Source organism: Triticum dicoccoides, chromosome 3A (assembly GCF_002162155.2).
Source record: "Triticum dicoccoides isolate Atlit2015 ecotype Zavitan chromosome 3A, WEW_v2.0, whole genome shotgun sequence".
Classification (NCBI taxonomy): domain Eukaryota; kingdom Viridiplantae; phylum Streptophyta; class Magnoliopsida; order Poales; family Poaceae; genus Triticum; species Triticum dicoccoides.
This window is the reverse complement of record NC_041384.1, coordinates 702,366,518-702,383,245: the sequence shown is the minus strand read 5'-3', so window position 1 is coordinate 702,383,245 and position 16,728 is coordinate 702,366,518. Positions and strand designations below refer to the sequence as shown.

General features: G+C 47.5%; 1 protein-coding gene and 1 long non-coding RNA gene across 2 annotated transcripts; both read right to left on the bottom strand.

The window, feature by feature from the left end:
* Positions 1 to 1,088: 1,088 nt before the first annotated feature.
* LOC119273305 lies at positions 1,089 to 3,265 on the bottom strand. The gene is made up of 4 exons (XR_005134831.1): positions 2,901 to 3,265; positions 2,521 to 2,734; positions 1,832 to 1,959; positions 1,089 to 1,741 (listed from the first exon to the last, which is right to left on the bottom strand). It is a non-coding gene; the product is annotated as an uncharacterized LOC119273305 (long non-coding RNA).
* A 10,166-nt stretch (positions 3,266 to 13,431) lies between these two features.
* On the bottom strand, positions 13,432 to 14,913 carry LOC119273303 (F-box protein At5g49610-like). The gene has a single exon (XM_037554512.1). The coding sequence runs from the start codon at positions 14,882 to 14,884 to the stop codon at positions 13,676 to 13,678; it is 1,209 nt and encodes a 402-aa protein (XP_037410409.1). The 5' UTR covers positions 14,885 to 14,913; the 3' UTR covers positions 13,432 to 13,675.
* Positions 14,914 to 16,728: the final 1,815 nt, after the last annotated feature.

The following is a 16,728-nucleotide window of genomic DNA, read 5'->3' as shown; positions in this document are numbered from 1 at the left end:
ACACCTTCTTGTGAACATAATCAAAAGAAAAATCCACAAAGAAGAAATCGACCATTAGGAAACATAAACCTCTAGTTGAAGGTTGCATCTGAAATGAAACTGCAATAGAGAGCCAGCCATGTAAGCTAGAGGTCCGTAAACATAGCATGATCTGCACACAATAATGGGAGGTAGTAACAAGATTACTCGTTTTAGAAAATAGTGCGTTGACAAAGTTGCTTGCGTCAGATCAACCCATGTATTTCACAGCCTTGCAAAGCAGAAGCCAGTTACATATCATGCATTCACGCATCAATAACCAGCAAAACATAAATCAAAACTCACGAAAAAATGATGAAACTAATTTGCAAGAGACAGTTGCATAACCATGCAAATGTTCAGCACAAAGCTAAAAAAGTATGCACAGTTTTTATTATATGTAAAGATCATCTTTCTGAATTTAGTATAAAGCAAATGTTGAGAACAAATTGAGGCCTATAACTAATAAAATCAGGTCAGGTGGGGTTAAAAATACCAGACAATATCTGGAATTGTCATCAGTGTCACAAAGTGGAGGTTTGACCCAGGATCACAGCTCATGTAGTATGAGTTATTTAAAGGCTTCCTCCAACAGCAACGTACATGCTGTTTCTTCACAGGCTCCCAACATGGTTGGGTTGTGAGGTCCTCCATCCCTTAAAAATAAGTTTATCTGTAAAAACAAATGCAATATGTCATTATGAGAGGCTTCTCGACCTGATATAAGCAATGCTATAAAAAATTTATTAGAGAAGAAAACATTACTCTGGCTAAATCAAACAATTATGGATTCATCATGTGAAAAATAACATAGCCCTAAAGGAACAAATTTACCAGATAGTATTAATGAGCAATATCTTTACATGCATTTTATTAACCTCCAGGAGCAGGATTCCATCTTAAAAATAGATAAATTATGATAATAATAATTAAGTGGATTATATAGAAAAGTAATCAGGTGGAAACTATGTAACACATCACGTCAAAGTAAGTATGTCCCAAAATTTCCTTCATAAAATAAAATTATATCCAAAACTTTCCTTCATAAAATGAAAGTATGCCCCAAAAATTGCTACTCCACAGCCAAAATCCAGAACAGCTATAGTGCAGAGAGTCAAATGCAATATCCGGTACCATCTGGGAAACAGAGAAACACGTGCTCAAAGCCTCAAATGAGATTCAGTAATGGTAGAGGTTTTAGTAGCCGTTGTTTGTCTTTTGCATTTTCCTGTTAAGCAGGGATGCATGCAAAAGCCCATTGGAGTGAGTCAGGCGAGAGGTGACATGACACTGCCACAGCCACCGCAACTTTCTCACCGCGCCACCACTGACACCTATACCACCTCCACCTATACTTCCTGCAAACACCCACGGCAAACCCAGCTTCCCGGCACGCTTCCAGGTGAGGCACAGGCACCACTGATGAGAGGACATTGATGGCCACATGCTCTCCTCATGCGCGCTGGACAGGCTCCTCTGGTCATCCTTTTCCACCACGGTGATCGGCGACACCGGCCTTGGTCGAGTGGCGCAAGGAGTGGCTGGATGCGTAGTCCCCAGCATCCGCAGGTCCTCTTGGTCGCCATGGCCGTGTCTACAGCCTCAACAGATGGCACAGTTTCCTGCTCCGGAAACTGCCTTCGCCGTCGCCACGACGATGCACTCTTCGTGACTTCTCCAGATAGCTCCCTCTCCAACTGAACGTTGGTGCTTCCAATACATTCTGGATTCATTCAGGCAGCATTCGTTAGTTACTCATTATTAGTTCAAGTTAACAAGACATTTCATGTAAATTAGACGGAAAAACATTTACCTTATAAACTACATATAGGAGGTCTGCATAGCTATCCTGAACATCCATCATCCCAAAGTTGCGCTGTAATAGCCCAACAGTTCTTACTTCTAGAACTGTATGTTCCTTCAAGTAGTTGGATTGCGTAGCTGCAGACAAAAATTAGTGTTTGCTGAATGTTAATATATTGTAGGTTTATATACCAAGGCATTATGTTAGGAAAAAATTGATATAACCGGTGGGACGGGGAACACACGTGTGAGAACAAAACAACATTCAGAGCAACCTTAGCTTGTCCAAACTGAAATTAGGGGAATTTTATTTTGTCAAATTATGAAAGAAGAAACCAATGCAACATTCTGATAATATTAAGAATTTGTTAGAGAAGAAAAGAAAGAAGATAGTGTGCCCCATGTTATGATTGAGTTATCAGCTAACCACCACTAATATCATAGTTTGAATTTTAATCTGCTCTGACAGTGAGAAGAACTACAACTACAGAAAGTAGGAAATTATTGGCACACCAAATTCCTGTAAAAAAAGTTGCACGCAAAGAGGGAAGAACTAAGAACATGAGACATGAAAAAAGATCAAATCTTATTGAATCATGTTTATGAATTAACTGTACCAATGTATGGCTAGATATAAATAGAATAGCTAGAAAGCACATGAGGTTGTACATTTCAAAGGTGGAGTGGTCTAGGAACAACCTGAATGAGGAGCCGGTTGCCGAGAGCAAGCATGTACAGCCTCATGGCTGCCGCTGTACGCCAAGGTTGTTTCCACACTCGGTCACCACGCTTGCAGCTACCGAAGGATGACGTCAAAACAGGAGGTCACCTGAGATTAGGTGCCCTGTGGCTGTGGACGCGGTTGTAGATGGACCGTTGCTGTATCTGCGCCCCTTCCTGAACACTACAACACCTGCAGTTTTCACTAACATCTATAAATATTTGCAAGAGCATTATAGCACAAATCAAACTGGTTCTTGACAGTCCTCTGAATGAACAAACTAACAGTTGTTGCATCCCAATGAGTACTGTCATATATTCTTCCAATTCAAAATCCACACACAGCAAGAAACCTAAACCTGGTGAGGGAGGCCGATGTGCTGATGGATGTTGCTGATGGATGCACAACATTTGTTGTTGTTGTTGGAGATGGTTAGCTCCACTAATAATGAAGGTTCAAATCAACACACCTGGTGGGGGAGGTCGATGCGCCTGCATGGTTGCTCTCCCCGTGGTGGCCTGTGAGATTCAAATGAGCTAACCTAGACCTCCAGCTGCACTAACGGATGCGCCTCCCACTTCACTTCACCCTTGGCCTGCCCGCCTAGCCAACCTCATCATCCCGTCATCGTCGGCAGCCGTGGGATGGAGAGGTGTTGCGATTCACAAGGACGACTGCAGCAGCAGCTTTGAGAGGCGTGGCGACCAGGGAGGGAGGCGCGAGCGGGAGGAGGAATCGAGGGCCATGGGCCGGCTGGACTGGCCGGGGTCGATGCAGCCCACGCATCGGGCGCGAGCGGTGGCGGCGCTCTGCGTTCGGCTCGCATATGACGGTGGCGGTGCTCGGGTCAAAGGAAAGGCGGAGACGCGGCAGGCGGCAGAGGAGGACGGGACGGGCTGGATCCCGTCGGCGCCGGCGGGATCCGGAGGCTAATGACGGCCGGCGGCTGAGGGGCAAGCTCCGTCGGCATCCATGGCGTCTCGAGGTCCAGAATTATTATTATTTTGGCGTCTTGATGTCCCTGTTGACGAGAGACAAGGTGAGAGGGAGAAGAAGGGAAGGAAGGGAGAAGAAGGGAAAGAAGGGAGAGAAGGGGACGAAGGAGAAGGCAGGCAGGGTAAGGTGGAGCTCCAGCGGCGGCGAGAGGTGGAGGCGCTCGGGGCCAGTGCTCCGGAGGTAGCGGCTGCGGGGTTGGGCATCTAATCGCTCGACATGTCCGGACGGCGTGGACAAATATGTGTGGACCAAATTTATTTAGATCTACACCATCAATCTTTGTGGTTAACGTAAAATTAACGGATCTAAAAGGATGACGTATGAAGAACTATAAAAGTATCCGTCCTTTAAAGTATCTGTCCTTTAATATTAGGTAATTAACATAAAATTAACGGATTTAAAATGATGACGTATGGAGAACTATATATGAAAGTATTCGTCATTTAATATTAGGTAATTAACATAAAATTAACGGATCTAAAATGATGACATATGGAGAACTATGAAGGTATCCGTCCTTTAATATTAGATAAAGAAAAGATTTAAATGATGTGCAAAGCATGTACAGTTTACTAATGTTGAATAGTCCGTGGACTGTTTGACCTTAGAAATATCACCGCACCAGTACTGCAGAACTTCCATGTCTCGGGAACAACTACATGAGGGACTTAAGGTGAAGTCCGCTCGGGGGCTGCTTTGCTTCTTTCATGTTCACTGCCACAAAATCTTGGTCAGAGCAGCCGCAATGTCATACAGACAACATAGAATTCGGATGTTTGCACTGAATCATCGTACGTTGGATTTGACCTGTGGGCTGTGGTATTTCTGCACTGAACGTTGTGTGTTTGTTGCCGTCGTACGTTGTGTCCATCTGGATATACCTAAATGTGTATGTGTTCATCCATACATAAAATCGGTGAAAAATAGGAATACTCTGAACAAAATTGAACTGAGAAAATACGGTTCCTTTGGTACGAATAAGATTGATCTCCCAGCAAGAAAAATACTCAAGAACAATATAAAGAAACTCATGAATACAAGTAATCGTTCATAAGAAAGATCACTGCTCTCCATAGTGAACCACCAGCTATGGTGGGAGAACTGCTCTTAATTTTGCTTGCAGTGGGAACGGCTGTCGGTGTTGCTTGGCAACCTTCTCTGTAGGGGCATGCCATGGAGTTGAACGGGCCACCTTCCTAGGGAGTGGAAATTGCCATGGCCACATCTACATGCACTGACTGCAGACGCACCTCTTCAGCCTGAAACATTTGGCAACACTTGTACAACGTTCGACGATTCGGTGCAAATATGCCACAGGTCGAATACAACTAGTCGGATACAAGCACTCCTATTTACTGCTTAACCAGTAATAGTGACTGGACTGGGTGTACTACGTACTCCCTCCGTTCCTCCGTTCCAAAATAGATGACCCAACTCTGATTCCTAGCCTTTCTATTTACTAAGGTCAGGAAGGGGGTAAAGGGGGATCGGGGGAAGGTGAAAAGTTGAAGTTCATTCCTCCCTCTAATTCCATCTCAGCCTATCCGCCACAGAACAGGGGAAGATAATTTTTAGATATATAATAACTTGATTATATCAATGAATTTTAACTGTAGATTTCTAAGGGAGTACATATGTAACTTCAACGCTCCTATAAAACACCTGTAGATTTCTATAATAGTTTCAATGCTTGTATTATGTAATAGAAACTGATTGTTCATAAACAACTCTTATGAGACATTGGAGGCTTACTGCTGTCGGATGAGACCGCATCATGCACGGTCCATGAGATGCACACACCAAACATTTGGCAACACTTCGAACCAGGGGCCATGAGGTGTAAAGACTATACAACTGTCGCTTCAATGTTTGGCAGCAGGCCCAGTTATTGATTTCTCCAGTGTTTTCTCCAGCAACTTATGAGCTGCACGCGTAATAGGGAAGCGATATTCAGTATTCAATAAAACAGGACCGATGGCAAAAGTTCACTCAACCTTAATCCTTTCTTTCCCTCGGTGGCCTACTTTATTTGTTTTCCCACGACATGCTAGTCCACAGATTTTGGCAAGCCTCCGAAACAAGATCAGTCGTAAAGCTTTAAATTGAGCATCTAGTTCAATGTTTCACCCATTTGGTCAGTGGAGATAAAAAAGCAGCCTAAAGTCCAACAAGAATGCCATTAACCTCTCCAGGGTCGCAAAAAAGCATGCGTGCACATGGAAAACAGAACTCATCTTGATTTCAACAATGGGCAAAGGTTGTGAGGCGATAACCTCCATTCAATTAGGCACATAATGTGAATGAAGCAGAGGGGATTATCTTTTTTCGAGAAAACGCAAAAGGCTTTTGCGTTTCATTTCATTGAAAAGGGAGGTGGAAAAAGCCTCCTAGGAGGTGAGTTTTACAGTGGCATTGGCCGATCAGTGTACATCCCAGGATGTGGGCAGAACAAATCCTAAGCCGCTGGGCACCGGCTCTAGCCCAACAGCGGGTCTCGTCTTTAATCTTATCTACTAGCAAATCGATCGAGGGTGACGCATTGTCGAAGACGCACACGTTCTTGTGCTTCCAGAGCATCCAAGGAACAAGCAAGGCAATTGACCTAAGGGCCTTGCGATGCGTTGCCAGTGTGTGTGAGTTCGCTTGCTGCCACCATGCCATGACAGTGGTCTCTTGGGCCGGTGCACGGATCGGCAGGCGCAGCCAAGACAGGATGGCATGCCATGTTTGGCGAGCGAAGGGGCAGTTCAGGAGCAGGTGATGAATTGTTTCTGTGGCTTGGTCGCATAGAAGGCACCTGGGGTATGCTGCAGTCCGCGACGAGCGAGGCTTTCCGCTGTCCAGCAGCGATCTTGATTCGTCAACCAGTGGCAAAATTTGACTCGTGGTGGCGCCCGGCTTTTCCAAGTCAGCTTCCAGGAAGTGCATCGCGTGGAGCCTAAGGTGACCGCATAACAGGACTGCGCCGAGTAGATGCCGTTGGCCATCCACCTCCATAGCAGCCGATCTGGGTCGCTCGATAGGACGGTATGATTCACCTTCTGCCAGATCATCAGGTATTGGCCTATCTCGTGGAGGCCGAGGACTCCCTGGATGTCACGCACCCAGGAGTTCCCGAGCAGCCCTTCCGCCACCGTCCTAGAATTTCGTCGCCGTTTGGGGATGCACAGGTAGAGCAGTGGTGCGAGCTCGCGTATGGACTGCCCGTTGGATGGACTGCCCGTTGGATGGACTACCCACGATCCTCCCAAAACAGGGCCGAAAGGCCGTTCCCAACTATCATGGTGGTGGAGGCAAAGAACAGCACGCCAAGCACGGTCCGTGCCCACACGTGTAAACCATAGCCATCGAAGCCGAAGCGCCATCCCGGCGCGCTCCAGATCTCGCACCCCTAGTCCTCCGTACTCGATGGGGCGGCAAACGTGTCGCCAGTTGACATGGCAGTGCCCTCCTTTGGCAATGGCACGTGCAGCCCATAGGAATCCCCTCTGGATCTTCTCTAGCTGCTTAAGAGTCTTCTCATGGTGGGCGAGCACGAGCGCCGTGGGCACCACCAACCGAAAAGCCAAGGCCTCGATCACCATGCTCGTGTCGTGGATCATTTGGAATGAGAGAAACGCAAGAGTGTTCCGACCTAAGAGCACGCCTCTGCCAATTCTACTCAACACCATCGCCGACGAGGCAAACCTTTGGATCACCGCCGGGGCAAAGAAGTTAGGGTCTTTTTTATTGTGAGAATAATTGCCATGCCATATTCTGGGTGTGTGTTGTAACAAACTTTTCTCTCCTTATTTAATATATGAGGCAAATCTTTCGCCTCCGTTTTTTAAAAAAAGAGTCTTCTTTGGAGGGGCGAATGCCAGCATCTGATGTACGGGGATAGCACTGAGCACTAACTTGACCAGAGCAAGGCGCCCAGCCTTATTCATGAGCCATGCTTTCCAGGTGGGCAGCTTGGCGGCTACCGAGTCCACCAATGGTTGTAGCTGGGCGGCGGTAGGGTGGCGCGTTGTCAAGGGAATGCCAAGGTAGGCAACAGGGAGTTGCACTACCGGGCATCCGAGCTAGGCAATCACCGCGTCTGCCGCGGGTTCTCCATGGAGAACAGTGGCGGAACTCTTGACGTAGTTCACCTCTAGTCCACTCGCCTCGGCTGGGCGGCGGTAGGGTGGCGCGTCGTCAAGGGAATGCCAAGGTAGGCAACAGGGAGTTGCACTACCGGGCATCCGAGCTAGGCAATCACCGCGTCTGCCGCGGGTTCTCCATGGAGAACAGTGGCGGAACTCTTGACGTAGTTCACCTCTAGTCCACTCGCCTCGCCAAACAGGGTCAGGATACCCTTGATGGTAGCCACGTCGCCCGGCGTGGCATGGCAAAATAACATGACATCGTCGGCGTACAGGGAGGTCGTCGGGATATGCCGGCGTGGGCGGAGCTGCTGTAGAATGCCGGAGTCAATGGCGCGACACATCAGTCTGCCAAGGGTGTCCACGGCCGAGCACAAAGAGTTGTGGGGACACCGGGTTGCCTTGGTGCAGCCCGCTGCGATGCCAAATCGGCGGGCCCGGCTCGCCATTGATCAGAACACGGGTGCTAGACATCGATAGCAGGATCACGAGCCATTCCTGGAATCGGTCTCCGAATCCGTATTGGTACAGTACCTTGAAGAGGAACAGCCAAGATAGGGAGTCGAAGGCGCGCGTGGGGTCAAGCTTGAGCACAATCCACGGGGCTCCAAGTTGATGAAGCATCTTGAGCGATTGCCTGACAAGCATGAAGTTGTCTTGTAGGCTGCGGCCGGTGATGAACGCGTTCTGATTACGGCTAACCAGGTTGTCCAGCCTTGGGGCAAGACGCAGCGATAGGACTTTGGCAAAGAGCTTGGCCACGAGATGTATCAAGCATATCGGTCGGTAGTCGCGAAGCTGGTGGGTGTCAGCGCGTTTGGGCAGCAGGGTCATGAGGGCCTGGTTGAGCTTGCTGAATCCATGTCCCCGCATCACGTACAACTGCTGGAAAACATCCATGAAGTCTTGCCTTACTATGCCCCAGCAGGCCTAGAGGAATTCCGCGGTGAACCCATCCGGCCCCGGAGCCTTATGGACGGGGAGGCGCTTAACAGCGTCCCAAACCTCCTCCGCCGTGAAGGGCGCGTCAAGGCTCGCGAGATCACTCGGATCAATGAGCTGCTCCAAGTCCATCGTCGCGTCGCGGACGGTGGACGTACCCAAGATACCGTTGAAGTTCTTGAACGCCGCCTGCGCCATCTCAGCATGGTCGGTGAGCATGTGCCCATCCACGGTCAGGCTAAGGATCCTGTTCTTCTACCTTCGGAAGGAGCACTGCATATGGAAAAAGCCAGTGTTGGCGTCCCCGTCCTTGAGTGTGGCGATGTGTGCACGCTGCCGGGCGATGGTGCGCTCGAGGGACGCAAGACCGAGATATTTGAACTTTAGCTGCTTCCACAATGAGTCTTCTAGAGGGGTAAGCACGCGAACCTCCTGGGCCTTGTTGAAGCGTGCAATGAGCTCCGGGAAATGGCCATCTTATCCCTGATGTTGCCTGTCGACTTGGCACTCCAGCTGGTGAGGCTGCGAGCTGTGGCCTGCATGCGAATCATGAGGCGGTGGAAGGGGTCCCCGGCATGGACCGAGCCCCATGCCGTGGCCACTGTGTAGTGGAACCCATCAAGTCTGAGCCAGAAATCCTCAAAGTGGAAACGCCGATGTGCTGCAGGCATGGGGGAGCAGTCTAGCGGGAGCGGGCAATGATCCGACACAACGGATGCGAGGCAGTGGAGATGACACTCGCCATGTGCCTCCTCCCAGTCCGAGGTGCAGAGCACGCGGTCCAGGTGCACCAAGATGGGTGGGGACTGCTCGTTTGACCAAGTAAAACGGCGTCCGTTGAGGTATATCTCCTTCAAGGCGAGGTCATTACCTATTCATACTGCTTGCAGATGTCCTACAACGAATCTGCGATAGAGTACCGAGCTGGTCGGCGTAAACACCCACTGGGGGTCGAGGGACCCTTCCCCGTCCTTCAGTACGCCGACGACATGCTTCTGCTAATACAAGGAAATACACAACAGGTTGGCATCATCAAAAGGATACTTCATTTGTTCTCGGGTTTCACTGGCCTCACAATCAATTTCCAAAAGAGCTCCTTTGTTCCTATTTGCGTGGATCCAACGGTTTGCCAACAGATTGAGCAAGTACTACAATGTCAATCTTCTGCCTTCCCATGCACCTACCTGGGATTACCCCTATCCACACACAAGATCTCACATGGACTGTTGATGCCTGTTATTCACAAAGTGGACAAACGACTGGCAGGTTGGCTGGCCACTTTTCTATCATGGGGAGGACGGCTCACTCTGATTAATGTTGTTCTAGCAACGATACCCAGCTACTTCATGGGCTGCTTGCTATGGCCAAGACAATCTATCCAGCAGCTAGAGCAGATTATGAGGAGATTCTTATGGCAGGGAAAGAACCATGCAAAGGGGGGGCAGTGTCTTGTGGCATGGGATTATGTAACTATGCCGCAGCAGAATGGAGGAATGGGAGTACGTGATCTTGCTGCACGCAACAAGGCAATGATATGCAAGGTAATGGCGAGGATACTGCAATCCAGCAATGTCCCGTGCTACCAATGGTTCGCATCAGCATACTGTCGTATGGAAATACCAGTTACAGTGCATAATGCAGATACTGCTATATGGCGATGCCTCAAATCCTCTCTGCAGCTAGTAATTCAGTCCACAAGGTGTGAGCTTGGAGATGGCAAGACGGTGTCTTTCTGGTTTGATCATTGGATCGAGGGTGGCCGGCTTTTTCACTCCTTTCCGACGCTTTTTACATTCTCCAAAGCCAGATTTTGCACTGTCACCTCACAGTACGTCAATGGCCATTGGATGATGCAGCTACATCCTAATCTCTCCTACACGGCGTCGCATGAGCTGGAAACGCTGAATGATCTTCTGAGCAGCATCTCACCAACCCCTGATACGTCAGACATTAGGAGGCCGGCGGCGTTTGATCACAAGCTCTCAACAGCTTATTTCTATAGGCTGCTCACTTTCAAAGGCATGGACTGCCCCTCGGCCCCTTATATTTGGGATCCAATTATACCCAAAAGACACCGTGTTTTTCTATGGCTGGCCATCAGGGACAGGCACAATACTCGGGATAACATGTTAAGAAAGCAATGGACAAGGATTGTAAAACACAACGGATGCGATTTATGTCCAGCAGCCGAGACCATGCATCATATCTTGCTCGGATGCAAACTTGCCCAAGTTGTTTGGGCCAAGGTCGGCCTCCTGGATTTGGCAAGCTCCACTGAAACTGCTGCAGACTTTCTAGCCTCTAGGGTAGCGAGGGAAGCATATGGCGCGCTCTGGCATGTTTTCTTCACAGCTGGTGCAGTGGCGCTTTGTCATGCCAGAAATGCACAAGTCTTTCATAACGTTTGTTGGACGGCTGGAAAGGTTCTTACTGAGATTGCTCAGCTACTCATGCTCTGGAGGCTAAGAGCACAAGGAGGAAATGCAAGGGAGGTTTTAACTTCTTGGGCTAATGTAATGTTGCAACAGTAGCTACACATAAGCCCTCCAGCCTCTGTTTCTCCTTTCTCCTTCTCTTGCTTTCCCTTTTAGGCTTGGCGCTGGCCTGCTGCACACTCTGTGTGGCGCTCACACCGCCTTCATGTAAAATGACTTCGGTCTATCGGGCTACGGCCTGTTTTGGATGCATAAGGTAGAACAAGATCTAGCTTTTCTTTCAAAAAAAAGGCGAGGTCATTAACAAGACGGCGAAATCTGCCCATCATGCGCCGGTTCAGGTTGCCATTGTTTTTGTCCTCATCGCGGAGGATCAAGTTGAAATCGCCGCATAACATCCATGGTCCCAAGCAGGCCATGCGTATCTCCCGGAGCTCCTGGGCCTTCGTCGAAGCGCTCAATGAGCTCCCGGGAAATGGACATCTTATCCCTGATGTTGCCTGTCGACTTGGCACTCCAGCTGGTGAGGCTTGGAGCTGGAGGCATGGGAGAGCAGTCTAGCAGGAGCGGGCAATGATCCAACACGACGGATGCGAGGCAGCGGAGATGACACTCGCCATGTGCCTCCTCCCAGTCCGAGGTGCAGAGCACGCGGACTGCTCCCCCATAACAACAAGAGGGGATTATCTTGTATATCACGTAATTTTAAGCTGTCCTAGTCCTAGGTCCTCTTGGTTGTAAGCTCTTATATTCTTGGTTGACCCCCAAAAAATGAAAGCACTAGATATTTTTGCTTTCACTGACAGGAAGTAGAAGAATAAGAAGCATAATGTTTTGACATTACTGTTTTATTACTATAGATAGACTGTTCATTGCAAACTGAATGGCCAAAGCATTCTTTCCACCAACCACAAACATACTACTAGAAGCATCCTGTTTCTATATTAATATTCTACCAAAAGTAATTGGAAGAAAAGGTGTCTTTCCCCCAAATGTAGAAGGGAAAGACTAATGTGAATCGTGATACCTGAAGAAAGCCAACCATCGGTACATTTATCTGTCAAAAAATACAAATCAAACCAGAGTTTGACCATGTGGCGATCCAGAAAATTTTCCAAACCCTGAGAAAACTACAAAGCAGCTCAATTAATGCTGTCAATTAGATGATATACAGTGTTTTCAGCCATGCTTCCTACTAATAAAGTAGTAACAACTCCCAAGGTATATTCAGAGAAGTGAAAACATATTGAAAGGCGGTGGTTGCGCCACCAAACCTTTATTGCAGAGACGACCTGAAAGTCGAGTCCGATGCACCCAGCCATCTCCCGCCACATTTGCCCAACTTGCTCTCGCCACATGTGTGCCAACAGGGTACGACACTTGCCACGAGGGCCTGGAGAGGATCTGAACGTTGAATTTGTATGCTGCATCCGATGGTGTAAAATGTAACCAGGTATCTGCAGTAAGGAATGATTAGCTGAGCAATTCTCTGCTATGGTACATAATGCATCGGCAGTAAGGAATGATCAGTTGTCTTGCGACGGCACATAATACATACAGTAACTTGCTTCTACTTCTAAAAAAGCATTTCCCACATAATTCCTGGTGCTGTCCTTTGCTCGAGACAAGCCGATTCTGATTCCAATATTTGGTGATAAATACAGATGAAAATAAACATGGAACAAATATGGCAATTACGCAGAGGAACAAAATGAGGGACACGAGCCTGGCTGTGACCATGAACCAATTACATGAAGCATTACTTAGGATGGTTTGCACCTAAAGTGAAATGATGTATGATTCTGAACAAGACATGGAAGCACAAAATTAACCTTCCAGTTCGATTTTTCAACAGATCAACTAATGTTACAACAAGAACATTGTTTTAGAACAGTTTTTTTTCTTAGGAAGAAAAACTACAGCAACTGCTTAACCATATCTGCCAGAATGAACTCTTGCTTAAGTGGTGAGCTTAATCTCCATAGCTAACCATATGCAGTGGATTCATAAAGAAAATTACCTATGGTGCAATCATTTAATCAAGGAGTAGGGGTCCGAGCTCTTCTAAAACTTAGGTGCAACTTGCAAGTCAACATAGAGGATAATTTGCCACATCTCATTGCCAAGTAGAACAAAAAATAACAGGAAACACATGTAGATGGCCAAATATTGATTTTCAAGAAGGCCACCAGATAATCTCTCATTAAAGAGGACCTAGATAAAAAGGGAAAGTCAATTCTTGAGTTCAAGAAATGGAGACACCAGGGAGGTAGATTGCAAGTAATAAGTAGCAAGAAGACCCCTAGAGGACTAGGTAAAGAACCAAAGTCAATTCTCCGGTTCAAGAAAATAGATACATGGGGCAGATTAATTAGTTATCACATATTACAAACACACACCAGAATGACTTGTAATTTTGGCATTGACACGCACAATAATCCTTTCTTTCCAAAAGGGTATCAGCAAAAGCATACACTTCATAGAACTATGCAACAATCAGAGCTTCTTGATTATAATTTTTTACATCGACAAAGAAGCTAGTAGGCTCATGATGGATCCAATTTGCACATACTGCAGCATATGAGGATAGAAACACCTAGGACATTAAGAAGCACCAGCTAACTCAACGTCATTCAGATGAACGGCCAATTGTTCACAACATAACCCTCTAGTGATGGAAAGAAGGCATGCGGAACAAGACTTTGTTTGAGCTGTAATTGAGTAGGACGGACGCCTTTGTGGTGGAAAGTGGTGACCAACTTGCCATCCATGTCAACCTGAAGTAGCCGCCCCACATATTTGACCAACACAAGCAACTCACCATCTCCAGGCACGACCACCACGTCCCAAAAAATTTCATGGTCGTGACTGTCCCACGGCACCCTGATCTCCATAACCGGCAATTCAATCTTGCACTTTAAGATCCAGTCCTCGATTTCATAATCCCGCAGCACCCAGATTCGAATGATTGTCTTTGCCTTATTAGAGCTGGACATGCCGAGCATGCCATCCATCTCAAACAGGTCATCACAGCCGCCAGGAAAAACCGGAGCGTGCATCAGCCGGAACGACTCGGCTGTGGTGTCGAACACCATTATCATGATGTTGCCACTTCCATGTCGCACTGGGTACCAATGTAAGCAACCACGGAATAGCACAGAATTATTGCTCAATTTCAGTTCCTTGGCGTCCGCACACTCAATGTACCTCAGCAGCTGACCAGAGCCGAGTGCTAGGACGTAGCAGCCAACTTGATTTTCAGGTGACGGTCTGGTGCAGGGGCCAAAAAGAACAGACGAGGCCTGCTTCGCGGTTTTCGAAGAGTGCATGAGTAATCTGTACTCGCCAGTAGGCCGGTGAGGGTACATCCCCAATATGCTGAACTCAGAAATCATACGGAGGGGAGCATACTGACGAGTTGTGGGGTTGCAGATGGCGAAGTAGGTGCCGAGGATGGAGAGGACGAGGAGGCCGTCGCAGGAGGCCTCCGGACGGACGAGTGCGTGGCCAAGCCGCGCGACGGGCTGGAGCTGGTCGTCGGCGGCGAGCCCTGACCGGTGGTCCAAGGGGATGATGGATAACGACATGACGTCGTTCCCGACGCAGCTGTAACCGTAGAGGACGGGGAGGGAGGGCTGGCGGGCGTGATGGGCGAGGAGGAAGCCGCGGGCGGAGGTGGCGCGGCGCCAGGAGCGGCGGACGGCGCGGCAGCGGAGGAGGGATTTGGGGTCGAGGCGGACGAGGATCTCCCAGATGACGACCTCATCTGGGAGGCCGCCGATGAGAGGCGTGGCTCCTGCTGTTGCGGCCTCGGCCACGGTCGTCGCCGGCGGGGAGCTCATCTGGCCGCTGCTCCCGTCCGCAGGTGGAGGTGCGGTTGTGGCGGCGGCGGAGGGGAGGGCCATGGATACAGCAAGAACGGAGTCAACGGACATGGAATGGGCTGAGCATAGGGCTTTTTAGTTGAAAATGGGCTTAGCGTAGGTATATAATACTGTAAATCTGAGACGGACGGAGTACTAACGGGCTGGGCCGTTTTATTTCCTGGCTAGGTTGAGCCCAGAAGGAGATTGCTATTGACTTATACTACTATACCTCTGTAAGTCTGTATCAAAATATAAGACGCTTTTGTACAAAAACGTACAACATCATCTTATATTTTGATACGGAGGGAATAGTACACAAGTGATTCTCAAAACGCCATAAAAAGTGATTCTCAAAAGGCCTTTCAAACAGTGATTCTAAAAAAAATCCTTCCTCTCTCTCCCAAATTATAGGACGTGTACACAGGTTATCCTAAAAAAAGACAGTACACAAGTTTTTATTTTCTAAGAGACCATACGGAAGTAGAAAAAAATATCCTGAAAAAAAATGTAATACTAGTACTGCCACTATTAATCGATGCTCCAAAAGCTCGAGCTCATGTGTTTTGAAACATAAAATCTGATTTCTTTTTTAACAAAAAGGGCAGCCCGGTGCACGTAGCTCCTGCTTGTGCAGGGTCCGGGGAAGGGTCCGACCACTTTGGGTCTATAGTACGCAGCCTTTCCCTACGTTTCTGCAAGAGGCTGTTTCCAGGACTCGAACAAGGCAATAGCTTTACCGCTGCGCCAAGGCTCCCCTTCTCTGTTGAAACTTTGCAAGCAATGAAAACATTTGTCAATGTTTGCTACAAAAGAAATCAGAATTTCTTCATTTTTTTATTTTACTATTCACTCGATCTCACATGAGCTCAAGCTCATAAAAGCACTTTCGGTGGTAACTACTACTACTCAGGTTTTGCAACAACAAAATAGGATTGACCAGCAGCCTTTGTATGGAGGCAGAAAGTGCTGAAATCCATTTTGGCTCCAGGGAGCACATGCTCCTGCGTGCTAAAAATGGATTTTACAAATGTCAAAAAAAAGATGTGTTCATTGTCACATGGTACATGCAAATTTCAAGGGGAAAAACTGAAGCATTTTGACTTGTGCAAAAAAATCAAGTCGAACGCCAAATATTAAACTTAAGTTTGTTTTTTCACCAACGAAGCACTGCTATCCCATATGGCATGAAAATTGTCAAGCGCACTTGCTACACTAATATGATCATCTACAAAAAAAGTTCGGTATTTTCAAAATTTATTTTGATTCTACTGTTCATTAGGGAGCATATGCTCCCCAGAGCCAAAAATCCACGTCACACAAATTTGTTCACAACTGAGGAAGCTACAGAAGTACATTTACAGTGCAAAGTCCGGTGATAAAAATGTTCCAGTGAAAAAAAAATGTATCTCTAAAAACAGACGAGCAAAAAATTGAACCAAAAGCAACCCCACAATGGTTGATAAGCCACAAACAAACAACAAAAGACAAGGAGTTTAACCTGTACTGGAGTGCATCAACATAGAGCAGGTGAAACTATATCAGTAGCTGTAGAAATAATGCATGAAGTGGGTGAGTGCAAATTTTTGAACAGAAACTGTATGGGAAAGGACAAATTTCTGATTGACTCAGCTCGGATGAGAAAGGGGAGGTATAGTGCAGATGATGGAGGTACAAAGGTGCAGTCAGAGAATGCAGGCAGAGAGGGTGGTCTTCAGGAAGAATAATAACATTAACAGTACAGGCATGCACAATATTTTGATGTCAGAGCCCAGCTAGTAATTTATCCATCGGTGCTGATTTCCGATTTTTTTCAAAGGATT